Source organism: Manacus candei, unplaced genomic scaffold (assembly GCF_025592945.1).
Source record: "Manacus candei isolate 608988 ecotype Guabito, Panama unplaced genomic scaffold, ASM2559294v1 h1tg000076l, whole genome shotgun sequence".
NCBI classification, from domain to species: domain Eukaryota; kingdom Metazoa; phylum Chordata; class Aves; order Passeriformes; family Pipridae; genus Manacus; species Manacus candei.
Genome location: NW_026138124.1, coordinates 4280181 through 4294277, shown reverse-complemented (window position 1 = coordinate 4294277; position 14097 = coordinate 4280181). Strand labels below are relative to the sequence as shown.

At 44.3% G+C, this 14097-nt stretch overlaps 1 protein-coding gene across 3 annotated transcripts in view; it reads right to left on the bottom strand.

Annotated features, from left to right (window-relative positions):
• Positions 1–56: 56 nt before the first annotated feature.
• Positions 57–14097, bottom strand: part of ANKFY1 (ankyrin repeat and FYVE domain containing 1) — a 32369-nt gene continuing 18328 nt past the window's right edge. For all 3 annotated transcript variants that reach the window (XM_051809280.1, XM_051809281.1, XM_051809282.1), the window contains 13 exons: positions 13334–13432; positions 12817–12970; positions 11756–11924; positions 10480–10598; positions 10004–10160; positions 8873–9073; positions 7470–7646; positions 6943–7090; positions 6622–6712; positions 6034–6158; positions 5676–5822; positions 5087–5177; positions 57–3761 (listed from right to left, as the gene is read on the bottom strand). In XM_051809280.1, coding sequence (XP_051665240.1) covers positions 3629–3761; positions 5087–5177; positions 5676–5822; positions 6034–6158; positions 6622–6712; positions 6943–7090; positions 7470–7646; positions 8873–9073; positions 10004–10160; positions 10480–10598; positions 11756–11924; positions 12817–12970; positions 13334–13432 — 1811 coding nt within the window. In that variant the 3' untranslated portion in view covers positions 57–3628. The remainder of the gene's footprint in view (positions 3762–5086; positions 5178–5675; positions 5823–6033; positions 6159–6621; positions 6713–6942; positions 7091–7469; positions 7647–8872; positions 9074–10003; positions 10161–10479; positions 10599–11755; positions 11925–12816; positions 12971–13333; positions 13433–14097) is intronic.

Sequence of the window (14097 nt, the reverse complement as noted above, 5' to 3'; positions counted from 1 at the left end):
CAGCTCTCCCCAGGAGCAGATGTGTCCTTAGCAAGGTTTCACCTCAGGATGCATCGTCTAGTTCTGCATTTTATTACAAGTAGAATCATTACACAACAAAGTAATGCATATTGGAAAAATACATTTTTACAATGACTCCAGACAAAACATTGCAGATAAAATGCCATTGTTCTAAGACTTCCTTTTCTATTTCACAGAGGGTATTAGAAGGTTCAGAGTTACTTCTGTCACTCGTACAAGCTTTGATTTTTCTAGAGACAAGTTTGCTGCAGTACCCACCTCTGCTGGTTACAGAAAAGAGAGGACTTGCCTATTAACATTTGATCTACAGAACAATCCAGCCTTGGCCTCCCATACTGTTCCATGTTAGTTTAGAAGCACTACTGAGCAGTTGTACAAGCTGTTAATCTCCAGCACAGGAAGTCATTAAGGCATGTCAGCTTTTAGCCAGCAACTTACTCTGGAGTACCTTGAACACTGACCTCACTCCACTCAGTGGTGTGAAACGGTGACTGCACCTTGTACAGAGACACAGAACCTCAGACCACGTTTTGTCCTTGTGTAAGAGTGCTGGGTGACTGCAATCAAAAGGAATCCAGTCTCAGAACAAAAAGCTACAGCACGAACCACCCAGACTCCCCAGGCAGCCCTGCTGAAGTGCCTGGAGCCTGGTGTGGCAGCAGCACTTCCCAGGGACACCACTGTGTTCTCCATTTACCCTTTTGTTCAATGCTTGGCAGGCTTGAGTCTGAAGTTAATAGATACCACTAAAAGACAGCAGGGGGAAGGGGTGGGGGGTTTGGTCACCACTGTGTAATGCTACAAAAAGGGAAGAGCAGTTGCTTAGAGTTTGAAATGTGTTGACCACCACTACGTCACCAAGTGCCTCGTTCACATTTGTACCCTGCAGTGGAGCATTGCCAGCAAAACTCCCAGAAAGCCTCAGAGGTCTGAGAGCCCAGACCAATACTAGGCAGAGTGTGGGATGGGCTGAGTCCCACCACTTGTTGGTGGAGTCAACCTCCTCAGCTGAACTAGAAAAGAACTGACTTGGGTTTTGGTTCAAGTTGTTGAGCTTTTCCCCTTTAGCTCTGGCAGAAAGCTATTCAGAGTTGGCTGGAAGGAAACTATCTCAAAGGCACTTTAAAATGATCAAATTTGTTGAATTTAGTTGCTTTAATGAACACTTTAGACTGTACATTTATCAATAACCTTAACTGTCATTTCAGACTTCAGTAAGAAAGCTGGGACAGTACTAGCTGTAAACAGCAAAACAGGAACACTACAGATGGTTTCCCAAATCTTTCAGAGTTTTACACAGTTTTAATTAATATTCTACTTTCTAAAAGAGCAACTAGCCAGCCTTAAACTTGCCATTCAGTTGAATTTTCACCACACCCACACTTTTCCATCAGTTAAAAGCTTGCTTATTCTGTTAGAGCTGAGCTCCCTGTTCCTTTGCCCCTTCCAGAGGAGTCACTGAAAAAGTGATGTTTCACTGCTTTAGCACTTACATATTGTGCAGTTTTCCAACTGAGTTGAAGTCCATAGGCTGTGGCCTTGGAAAACCACTCCTCCACCAGTGTCTGGAAGCATTCTGAGCACACACTTACCCCTCCACAGCTCTGCAGCTCCAAACCAAGAAGGAAGTCAACGTGTTCCCATGGGACACCCTACAGGCAGGATTCTTTCACCAAATTCACTCTCTCCACATTAACTTTCACTGCTACAGACTTACAGCCAGTGACACCCTGAAACATCAGAAAGCAATGGACTAAAAGTACAATGTTTGCCATCACCTATTTCAAAGAACCCAGACTGTAGCTTGCAGTTGACTGACACCATTAGTTCAGTCACCAGCATTAACTGACACCACTATAGTCCCACATTCACTTACAATATTATGCCAGAGATGCACCATTTGGATTAGTAACTGTGTTAAGAGACCAGCTGTGTTACCCAGGGCATTCTGTTGGAACAGGACAGCAGCAGACATCAAACAGTGAGACAAGTTTGTATGGTCATCCATTACTCTTCCTAGTGTTACAGGGGTGATTCCAGTTACAACATGTGCATATTGGGAGATCAAAGTGCAGATCAAGTGAGACTTGACGTGAAATTCATTGTGCAAACGTCAGCAGTTACACCCTCTCCTGTCCTCTCCTTGGACAAGTTTGAGAACAACCTCAAGCAAGTCTCCCCTACAGCAGCAGTCTGGTTTATCATCTCATCTGACTCTTTAAGACTGGCAAGTCACTGTCCCCAACTGTCCATGTGTTCACTGGAAATAACAGTCATTACATCAGTGCACACCAGTTCATGGAGCACAGATGAGGAATGCTGAGCTGAGTCTAAACTACGTTCATCTCTTGGGATAAAAACAGCCTTAACATGGCAGGCAGTTTTGCTTAAGTACCCATTTTTCCTAACTGAAGTCTTTGGCCATCAAATCACAACTTGGTCTACCAGGAAAGTCCCTTCCCGTTCACCTGCACAACGTGGTGATGGGTTTTCACAGATCAACCATGTTTAAAAGAGCATGACCAGCCTAGATTAAAATACTGCAGCTTACTCCTAATAGGAAGCCTCCACACACAGTCCCACTCACCAGCAATCCTGCTGAAAATGGACCCAAATTTAGTGTCTCGAGGTGCAGCACATTCTACACTGGCAGGGCTCCTGGCTCTCCCCCAGCAGTCACCAGGCTCTGTAAACCAAGGAAAGTGCTACTGTCCCCCTCGTGGGATTCCTAATGCACTTCAGCATTTATTGCTGTACTGTGAGTTTGACTTGCCCAGGTTTAGTGTTTCTCCTTTAGCACATGCTCAGGCCTTTCAGCCAACTCAGCCATTTGCACAAGTTCCCTGGACTGGAAGGACCAGCGACGTAAAAATGAAAGTGCAACAAAGACTGACAGTTCTAGCAGGGATGAGCAAGAGCATTTACTGCCTAAAGCAATCCTGCACTTCTGAACATGCTAAAGCTGATGAGACTTTGCTGAGGAGGTATCGAGATGTGGGTCTGCAATTCTGACTGCTTTGCATCAGATGGTGTAAAGCTTTCTGTTGTAAGGCCACAATTCTTGAGCTATACTTAGAACTACCCCGGGTTTGAAGAGTTTCTTGAAATGAACAGTGGTTGCAACAGCTCAGTTTAGCTTCACAAGAAGTCTTCTCTAGAGAAGGGGAACATTTATCTTTAAGACAAAGCAAAGAAAGATACCTGGTTACCCTGAAACTTAATGCCATCTCTACTAAGCAGCCTGAAAGCCACAGGACTTAATAGAGTTGCTCAGTGCAAAGCACCATGTCAAGGACAGACCTGTTTTGCATCGATTCAAACAGTCTAAATTTCAGCTTCCATACCCCACTGCAACTAGAAGAGGGTCTAAGTTCTTTTGTCACTTGGTTGCCACGATCCACTCGAATTCCTAGTGAAGTCTATCACAGCCTGATACATTTACAGTCATACAAAGTCATTTATACCAGAGTATATCATAACAGGGTCCTTAATTAGTTCAGTCTATTGCAGAAGACATGTATAGGCCTCCTCTTCCCTATCCAGAGGGCTTGTAAGCAGAGCTGCTGTCAGGAGCACTGACTGGGAATCCCTTTACTTCCACAGCATACTAGGAGACTCCTCCCAGAGTCAGGACATCAAAGCAGATGTTGCAAACTCGGACTGGCTTGTTCAGATCAAATTTTATGATGGGAATCTCCTTTGTTGAGCACTTATGGCAGAGCAGGCGTCCACAGTGTCGGCTGTTGGGAGAAGAGGGGTGGGAGAAAAGTGAGTTCACTCCTAATGAACACCAGGATTTTAGTCTTTATGACATTCTTTATCAATGCTGTCATCACTAAAATGGACAGTACCAATTGAAATGCTATGTTTGTCTTGTATCTTCTGATATCTCTCATGGAAGAGTTTACTAATGCCAAAACCACATGATGCTTCTGTACTGGTCAGTCAACTGGTACGACTTCAACTGATCCACCTGTGGTTTCTCTGGAACACTGGGCTAAGAAAATCTCAGCTTAACATCCCTCTAACCCAGCATGTTTGGAGAAGTTCAGACTAGTTGAAAAAGGCAACTCATATCTACATAAGAGCAACTCGTGTCAGCATTTTCAGCCCTTACAAACAGAACCCCAAAGCTGAGCTGGCAACACCTGCTCAAATCTCTCTCCTGTTTCAGAGTGGGTCAGCCCCACACAGGGCTGGTGTGCTCCCTCCTGCCTGTCCTGGATAAAGAACAGCCAGAGGGCTGTCTCAAAGGTTGTGTCTGGCTAAGCTGGGCTCTGGGGACAAACAGAGTTGCAAGTCAATCATCTTGCTCCATAAGTAGTGAACAGCCTGTTGAGCTCTCCTGCATGGCAGTGGGCTGCACACCAGGATCTCCCCTGGAGCTGGGACACCTCTCAAGGTTACTCAGGGCTGAGAGTGTCAGATACTCAGTAAGTGAATTGGGATTAAGTGCTGAAACCTTGAATGTCAGCTAAGTGATCTAAAGGATTGATTGCACATGTATCATCCTTTAGACATAAGCCATTGGCCAAGCCTGGGACTAAGTCTGGATCCAGTCACACCTGAACTCCCAGTGAGAAGGAGTTTGGAACACAAGGGGTCTTCTGAGCCTCAGTTTTGTCTGACCCAATCCTCTATACAGTAAATAATCAAGTGTACCTTGCCATCAAGTCTTGCTAAACCACTGCCACATTTACCACTGAACTCTGTTAACTCAGTGTCCTATATCAACACAATACACTGTTCTCCCTTGGAGTGAAGTGCATCACTCTTTCCATGACAACTACTGAAAGTGGGCATTTAAATCCTGTTTTACTGCTGGAACTTGGACAGGATTTCTCATTTACAGCCAGTCAGAATATTAAATGCACAAACTGTTTAAGACAGGATTTTAGTCAGACCACAAGTTACTGATCTAAGACAGGGTGGAATGTTTCAGCTGGATTAGTGGTTATACACCTGCATTAACATGGAGGTTCCCTAAACCACCAGGTGGAACAAGACTAACTACATTTGGAAGAGGAATCTTTCCTTGTAAGCACAGCAAGATGGGTCACGTTACCAGTGATGTTTTCTTGTTGTGACTCCGAATTTGGCAGTGCATTCGTAGCAGTTGGAGCCATCACACCAGGGAGGTTCTTTTGTCAGCATATCTGTTAGAGGCAAAAATGTAAAGACAAAATGGGCTCAGACACCTTTTGAGTTCACTAAACATATTAAGGAGGCTTTGTCCAGTTTTAGGTTGCAGCCAGCACAATGGATCTAACTACTCTTGAAGTCTTGGTTGTAGACAATGTTTAGGTGCTTTCAACATCATCACATTACCCACAGCAACTACACAGCAGCAGTTAAAAAGCAGTGTCTGGGTTTTAAGCTATATCAGACTACACTCCCAGCCAGGAGTTTCCATGTCTATTCTTCCAGGAAAAGCAATATTTAAGTTTGACAGGTCTGCATTGTACAGCTACTCAGCTGATTGTGAGAAAAACTAGTATTTCTACCCCCCCCCCCGAAAGTAGTATAAAATTCACAAGTTCAGCCTGTCTGGAACTACTGTCATCTAAGTCAGGTGCCCAGAGTTCTTTCCTTCACTGAAGTATCCCAGAAGCATAAGCTAAAACCACTTTCCCACTGCAGCCAGTGGTACTCACCCAGCAGCCTAAAGAGAAGCTGTTTTGTAGCAACTTGGTAGTTGAAGATGTTGACTCCCTGGTTGTTGTTGACTCCGAGCCGAGCCCCAGCTCTCACTATTGCACGACACAAGTTGGCATTTCCCTTCATGTAAGCCAAGAGCAGCACTGAAAAATAAAAGCCAGTTCCCTGCTAGCAGAGTGGTGGGCTGTGGGACCCTCAGTGCAGAGCAGCATCTTTAGTTTTTAAGTTTCTGTGCAATGTTTGCATCTTACTGTATTTAACATATTACTGCCAATTACTCCAGCTTTAAAAGTGACATACCATGAATACAACTTGAGTGGTTTTCAAATTCAACAGCTGTTGAGTCTCACCCACCTGTGTTTCCTTCAGCATCAGGTTTGTCTAGAGGGTACTCTGGCATACACTCCAAGAAGAGGTCACAGATGGCTGCTGCATTATCTTTCCCATATTGTCCCAAAATATGCATTGGTGACTGGCCTCTGGGGAAAAGAGTTTGTTATCCTGATCAAAGTCTGCTTGCTACTGCAGTTCCTCATCCAACTCTCCTTGTTTTCAAGTTTGGTTCAGACTTAAACCATTACCTCAGTAACTCAGTACCACATACACAGAATATTCTGAGTTGGAAGGGACCCAGAAGGATCATCAAGTCCAACTCTTAAATGAATGGTCCATACAGGGATCAGCCCCACAACCTTGGTGTTATTAGCACCATGCTCTAACCAACTGAGCTTATCTCAACTGCCTACTTTAACTTTCTTTTCTTGGTGTATACATATAATTTCCACAGAATTTAGACACAGCATCATCTGCACATTTCACTCAAATTTGTGTATAAATATTATAATACAAGCCAAATCCTTGTTGATTTTTTAAACCAGTCATATAATCATACATTTTAAAACGGAATGTGGTTCTTTTAGTCTCAAGACTATAAATAATTACCTGATATTAAAGGCTTCTGCATCCACATTGCACTCTGTGAGGAGGACTCGGATGTTGTTCAGCCGGCCGTGCATCACTGCCAGATGAAGAGCTGAAAAGTAAAAACAAAACAAGGTCCAAGACTCAATGTCAGCAATAATTGCAGCCTAATAAATAAATTAACAACCCCCCCTTCCACTTCTCTCATCTTCCCTCTCAAAACCTCTGATTTCCTGGACCTTCATTCTGTTCCACCTCTGCAGAACAAGCCCTGTCAGTGGGCTCTCCCCACCACCAGACCCACTGAAGTGTTTGCACTGACTTGTGTAACTTGACATTTACCATTATTTCCATTTTCATCTACAGCTGCAAAGTCCACTCCATTCTCCAGAAGGACTGAGCAAATGGTGGGCAGGTCCTGCTGTGCTGCCAAGTGAAGGGCAGTCTGACGGTGCTTGGTCAGCTCATTCACCTGGGCCCCTGCCAGCAGCTGTCAGGGGGCAAAAGGGACACGGTCAGCCATGCTTCCAGGGCTATTTCTTTATTTCTGTGAATGAAGCACACAAGACTCCACTGCACAGAGGTACTGCAGGGCCTCCAGCACATATAAAATGCTGTCATTACTGAGCTGCTGCAACTTGTGTTTGTGTTCAAATGCGTAGAAAGGTCAAGGGAAGGTTCTTTAGGTGAGTCGCACTGCCCAGGGATTGCTGCAAACCTGGGGGAGCTCAGCAACAGCACAAACTAAGGGAACTTTCTGTTTCAGAAACAGTGGTGTCACCTTCAGGTGCCTTCCCCAGGTTCCAGGCACTGTGTGTTAAGCCACAAGGTGCATTTTTAAGCAGAGGAAAAGCGACTCCAGCACGTACCAGATTGCGCACGATGATCTCGGAGCCAGCCTGGACTGCCAGGTGGAGAGGGGTCAGTTTGGAGGCATCCTGGACCCTGGAGTTCACATTAGCCTGGACACTGATCAGGAACAGCACACTCTCGATGTCTGAGTTCTGAACAGCCACGTGGAGGAAATTCCGGCCTTTGTTGTCAACCTGTGGCAGAAAGGGCACGTGAAATGAAATCCATTACTGCTGCAGAACAACTTGTTTTATGTAGCAGGACATATTTTCACTAAGAGACATTTGCTCCATCTACTTGAACTGTAGAATCTTGTTCCTTTCACTGGCTGACACGAGAGACTTATCTGTTAATCACATCTATCAGGTGATTTCTCAGTTCAGTTATCTGATGCAACTGCTCACTCGAGCCTGCTGCAGACTGCTTTATTTCCACTTTATAACCTGGGCTTGACCACACACTGGAGAGTATTGTTAGACAGACAAAAGGTTAACAGCTGTTGTAGTGAAGCACTGAGCAGCAGTAAATGATAAATTCAGTTAAATGAAACAAGCTTGAGTCAATCTGGCAGTTAATGCAGGAGAAGGAAGCAACATGCAATCCTGCCACACTGATGCAAAGTGTATTCACAGAACCATGGAATGCTTTGGGTTGGAAGGGACCATCCAGTTCCAACACCCCTGCCATGGACAGGGACACTTTCCACTATCCCAGGTTGCTCCAAGCCCTGTCCAACGTGGCCTTGGACACTTCCAGGGATGGGGCAGCCACAGCTTCTCTGGGCAACCTGAGAATTCATTTTGGCTTAATACCAAGTACATGTTGTTCAGCTTTGCCTTGAAGCTGATGTTAAAGCATATCCAGAACTACTTGTATTTATAACTATGTTTTAGATATAATAAGAGCTCACTAAGCACTGAAATACTTTACTAGTAATTAAACTTACACAGGGTAGGAAGGATCTCCTGAACAGCTGCCTGAAGTGTCACACCAGAAGCCTGAAGATACAGTTGGAGATTTTATAGTTCAGCAGGGCAGCATAGCATCTATTTCTCAGCTATTTTAGGTCAGGTTTTCTGTTTTGGATAGCTTTAGGAGAGCTGGGTAATAGATTATTTCTGTACTAGTCCAGCACAAGACAAGAGCAGAGTTAGAATGTTCTCCTTATATACACATATGCCTGTTCCTCAGTTTAGTACTGACAAGATAAGGTTTGACAAGACACTAAACTTTAATGTTCTTACTCACACATAGGACATACATCCTACAGTTTCCTAATAAATCCTGCAACAGACAATTTGGCATCTGGCAAACGGATTGCATGTACAGACACAAAAGGATGAAGCAGAACTGGCCTGTGGAACAACTGTTACCACAAACTAGTAACAGGACCAGCATGGTCTGAACACTCCCAGCTTACCTGTTCAGCAGCTCCTGGTTCCCTCTTCAAGATTGCTTCAGCTGCTTTATTATTTTTATATGTCATGGCACAAGCAAAGGGAGTCATTCCTTGCCTGTCACGTACATTCAGCTTAATATCTGGATGTGAAATCATCAGCTGAATGATAACATTGTGCTGGTTGCTAATGGCAACATGGATTGGAGTTCTTCCTTCTGCATCCTAGAAGGAAACCAGGAAGTTTCTTACGTGAAGATTCAGTAATACACAAATTCTTCCCTAATTCTGAAGTGTCAAGCAAACTTGACAGTTCAGTTCTGTGACACACCCAGCTGCCTTCAGCAGGGACACCACAGAGCTGCAGTGGGAGCTCAAAATCCACAGGGCAAGGAAAGCAAATTGGGATTTGTTTCTCCAAACAGGTTGACCTCAATCCTGTGCTACAGAGCCATTTAAGTAGCTCAGTGTAACATCTCCCACATAGTCATTTTGAGGGCAGAGATGAGCATTCAAATTTAACAGCAAATTCAACTGAGGTGTTTAATCATTTGTCTGCATCAAGCAACAGTTTACAGCCATGGCTGCTCTGTGACTGTGTTCTGTGATTCATTCTGATCTCACTTTCAACAGCATCAGGACCTAGAAATGTTACCCATTCATCTCCTTTGTTCTTATCTGTCAAGCTTCAGTCTAAGGATTACTGTGTAATCAAAAATGAAGTGTAACTCATACTCACATCACCTCAGTTTACTCAGTAACAGAAGACACTTCCCAAACACACCAAAGTGGAGTATTATGTTTTACACTGCAGCTCATTTAATGATTAAATGAAGCAGAATAGAGCCCTGCTTCTTCCTTTAATTCACAGTAAGGACAGAGGAGCTGAATTCTAACCATTACATCAGAAATGTAACACTGTACCATTATTTTCCTTCAGCACAGCTTCCTGAATTAACCCACCATATGGGCAGATAAGCCCTAGGCCTGATAACAAGGGACAGGAGAGAAAGCAGAGCTGCACTGGTTCAGCTCTAAGAGCAGGATGTTCTTTTCCCCATCAAGCAAAACACACCACTAAGAGGAAAGTTTGTTTTCGCTACATTAGAGGCAGAGAATCAACTTTAAAAAACTGTGCACTGTTTCTCCACACACCTGAGCATTGACATTGGCACCAAACTCCAGAAGGCACTGGATCACCTCTTCTAGTCCCCAGCAGGCTGCCAAGTGTAGGGGTGTCTGTCCATCATGAGCTTCCTCTTCTCCTTCTCCATTCGGGCCCGGCTTTCTGGGACTATTCACATCACACCCACTGAAACACAACAGTCAATTCATTCATCCAGATTTGAACTGTTTCAAAAAGGGTCAGAAAAAACTCTACAAGAGCTGATCCAGCAACTGCTGACACATCCTACGAAAGCACAAACTCCTGGTTTTAGTTTGACTCTGGTCATCAAGACCATGATGCTAGCAGAGATAACAGAATGTGTCTAAGATTAGTCAGAATTCCTGAAGTCCCGCCCACCAAAAGCCTGAGGAAGCACATACTTGTTACTGACTTAAGACAGCACTCAATGAACTTATCCCAGGGGCATACATGTGCCCATGAGAAGGTTTGGGAAGTGCCTGACCTGCGGATCAGGAAGCATCCGATCTGTTCGCTGTTCTCATCGATAGCCCTGTGCAGAAGGGTTTGGAAGCAGCCACTCGGTCCCGGCCCCCAGCAGGTTGAATCACAGCCATGCCTGACCTGGAAGGAGAAGCACAGTGAGGCAGTGAAGGTTTTTTATGTCTCCACACTCCTACTCTCGTCCCTGCTTCTGGAACACTGTCCCTCAGAGGCAGAACCTGAGATGCCTTGTCTATTCTCGTGGCAGTCACTGAATTTCAGGAAGCTGCTTTAAGGTCTTCCAGACCTTATTGGTTATTCCAGACTTTATTGGTTTACTATGGAATCCTTAATTAGGTGGTATTTATTAACAATTCAAATATTCACCCATATACTTTGATAGACAGGTCTTAGGCCAGTTGGACTGGTTATCTCACTTTCAGCACCTACAGCAAATCAAGCAGCATCTGCAGACATTGCCTTTGAAGCTCTGGCCCATTTACCTGCTTTTCTATACATTCAGCTAAACAGAGAGTTTCTTCCACGAGTTGTACTGCTAATATTGGTATTCTTCTACTAGAGAACTACAAACTTGAGCAACATGGCACTTAAGACTTGTTCCACTCCACTTTACAAGGTTTGTACATGAGTAGTTGCAGTGTTGACCCCAGAAAGGTTCTTATCCAATATCAGCACAAACAGTCAAGAACAGTTACAAGACTTATTTCTCAGGTCACCAGCACAGTTTTTAAATATTTGTCTCTAGCAGACAAAAACTGGGTATCAGAGACAAAAACTTTCAAGTAACTTCCTTATGAAGAAGACAGAAGGAAGTCTACTTCAGTCTCCTAAGACATCTCCTCTTGGATCACCTGTGCCTGAAACTAAATTTACCTTTAAAGTAAATATAAGCCTTTAAAGGCCTTCTTGATGCAACTTTAAGATGCAATAAGAACTAGCACTAACACACAGGCATGTTCAGTTTTATTCAGGAAGCTGATCATTACACAAGCCTGGTATGCCATGGACTGATGCTTTCAGTGGATCTTTACTCCTTCCAGGATCTAGATAGCACATTGTATAGTATTTTATTACAGTGGCTGCAAGAGATTTGGCTGTATTTATAAAAGATTTCTGCACAGAAGAGGGGGACCTCTGGTGAAAAAAACCCTCTAAAATTAGTGATATTGGACCACTCTGTTCTTTTCATGCACTGAGTTTGGTTTTGCTGATAACCTCTTTTGTTGCTAGCAAGGTGCACAAAACTGAGACTAAATTAAGCCAACTGACAGTCTTACCAGAGTTGATGCAATATCTTCCAGGTTGTTTTCCAAGGCAAGCCACAGGGGAGGATTTCCTTTCTCATCTGGCACGGACATGTCTGCTCCCCTGGTACAAATGGCATCCACCACAAGAGGGAGCTGGTTTTTGATGGCCAACTGCAGGGCTGTCTCTCCGTCCTGTGTCCTGCAGCAGGGACAGTTCCAAGTGTGTTACTGCAGTAGTTTACTGAGAAAGCCAAAAATCCCCTCCTCACGTGTGTATTTCTGCTGTGGTAAGGTCATTTCTCTCCAGCCAAGCAAACACACCACGCTCATATTTCATCACAGCTTTGTATTTACCTTTCTTCCCCCCTTTAGTAGCAAGTGATTGATTTTGTTAAGTTGGAAAAGTGAGTGTTCTTAGCTCAGAGACACTCACTGCCTTCAGTGCAGCCGTTATTTGAACAAGTTCCTTCAGAGCCAGCCTGCTGCCACAGCAGAGAACAGCTTTGTCTGCAACGTGGCAACACTTCAAGCAACAGTCAAATACCAACTGTTAAAAGCCTGGAGTTAGAACAGCAGCATTAGGCAGTTTGTACCCGTGACATTCATGACAGTAGAGCTTGCCAACTTTCACAGCCAGCCTGTCAGTCATGTAAGCAGACAAATGTTCTGTTAAGTCTAATATCAAGTTGTCTAGGAGATACTCAGGAGGCAAGTTCTATTGGAATCTTGTTGCTGGACCTACATCTAATTATTTTGGATGGTGGCAAACATGCAGCTCCAACAAGCTGGCAAATGGAAGTTCAGTGCCTCCAGGCCTCTCTCTAGGACTTGAGTCTGCTACAGAGGATTCTGTCTCGCTCAGAATTAAGTGGCACCTCCTTCTGCAGCCACTAGAGGAGGTACTGACCAACGGAGCTACACACAGGTCCAAGTTCACACATGTAACCCCTCAGCTGTGGTGCCATAAAACAGTGCCAAACACATAACTGTGCACAGATCACAGTCTGAAACCAATTTCAAGCTGTTATACAAAGGCATATTCATCACCACCTGCTCTAGACAGTTGAGTGTTGGATCAGTTAGGATCTTACCTGACATTTATATCTGCCTGATGTTCCAGCAGGAAGAGGGCACTCTTACTGTCCTGCCTCTGGATTGCCATGTGCAGCAGAGTCTGCCCATCTGACATGGTGTCATTGATGGAGGCCCCAGATCCCAGCAGCTGAGCTGCTATGGTGTGCATGCCTGAGGAGGTCAAGCTCATTAGGATTTTACTTTTGGGTCTGTAAAGCAGATGCACTGAGGACTAACAGAACAGGGTTAACATGCTCAGACAATACAGTGATCTGACAGGAAAATAAGCAGGGAGTTCACAGAGGAAGAATTCCCCAGAACTGCAAGTACAGCTGTGGGCTAGAAATCTTTCATAGGTGAGCACTCATTTCTAGAAGATGAAGAATCATCTAAAGCTCTCCTTGACAGCTCCTCTCCTGCAGCACAAGCCAGAACACGAACACACACCTGCTGTTTTATCTTTAAAAAAAACTCCTGTTCACAGTACAGCTTCCATATTGTTGTGAATTCTCATCTTGTGTGGAGGGTCCATACCTGTCCAAAGAGCCAATCCCAGCACAGTCTGGTCTCTTGAGTCCTTCAGACTGAAGTCAGGAATAATTTGCAAGTTGTTGGTGGCATGAAGAGCATTAGCTACAAAAAAGCATCAGGAATTAGAGCATTCTTGTACTTGACCTGCAGTCACACACTGAAAGCTGCTGCAGCAGCAGTGTCACATTTTGAATGGGCTGTTCCTTTAGCAGTCAGTTTGAAAGATCTGAGCAAGATACCTTCAGCTTCCCTGATCTGATACTGCTTAGGATTCAGACAGTATTTCCACTACTGCCTAATCTTAATACTTACACTAAAGAACATTCAATTCTCTAGCTAAGAGGCTTAACCTGTCCCTTTCTACCTGCAATTCCAAATACAGTGGCATATACAAAGCTTTGAGAATGAAGAGTGGAGGCTGTACCAGTGTGGTGGCAGCATCCCTCCTCCTCAGCTCCCTGGGATGGATGATATTTACCCCAATTCACCTACTCCCTTCTAAATCTCACTTATGGTAGGAGACAAAGCTGGCCTTCCTTCAGCTGTCAATCTCCCCTCCTGCTGCTAGAAAGAAGCTGAACTAGCAGCATTTGATAAACTCATCTGCCAGTATTTGAGTACTCAAGTTTCAATCCTGTTGTAACTCCAGCATTACCTCGTACAAAATCCTCTTAGTAAGAGTTAAGGGAGGCAGAAATCTCACCACAAAGGTGCCTTTACCCAAATTTTATTCCAGCATTTACCTGAAGCAAATGCTTTGAAGGGAT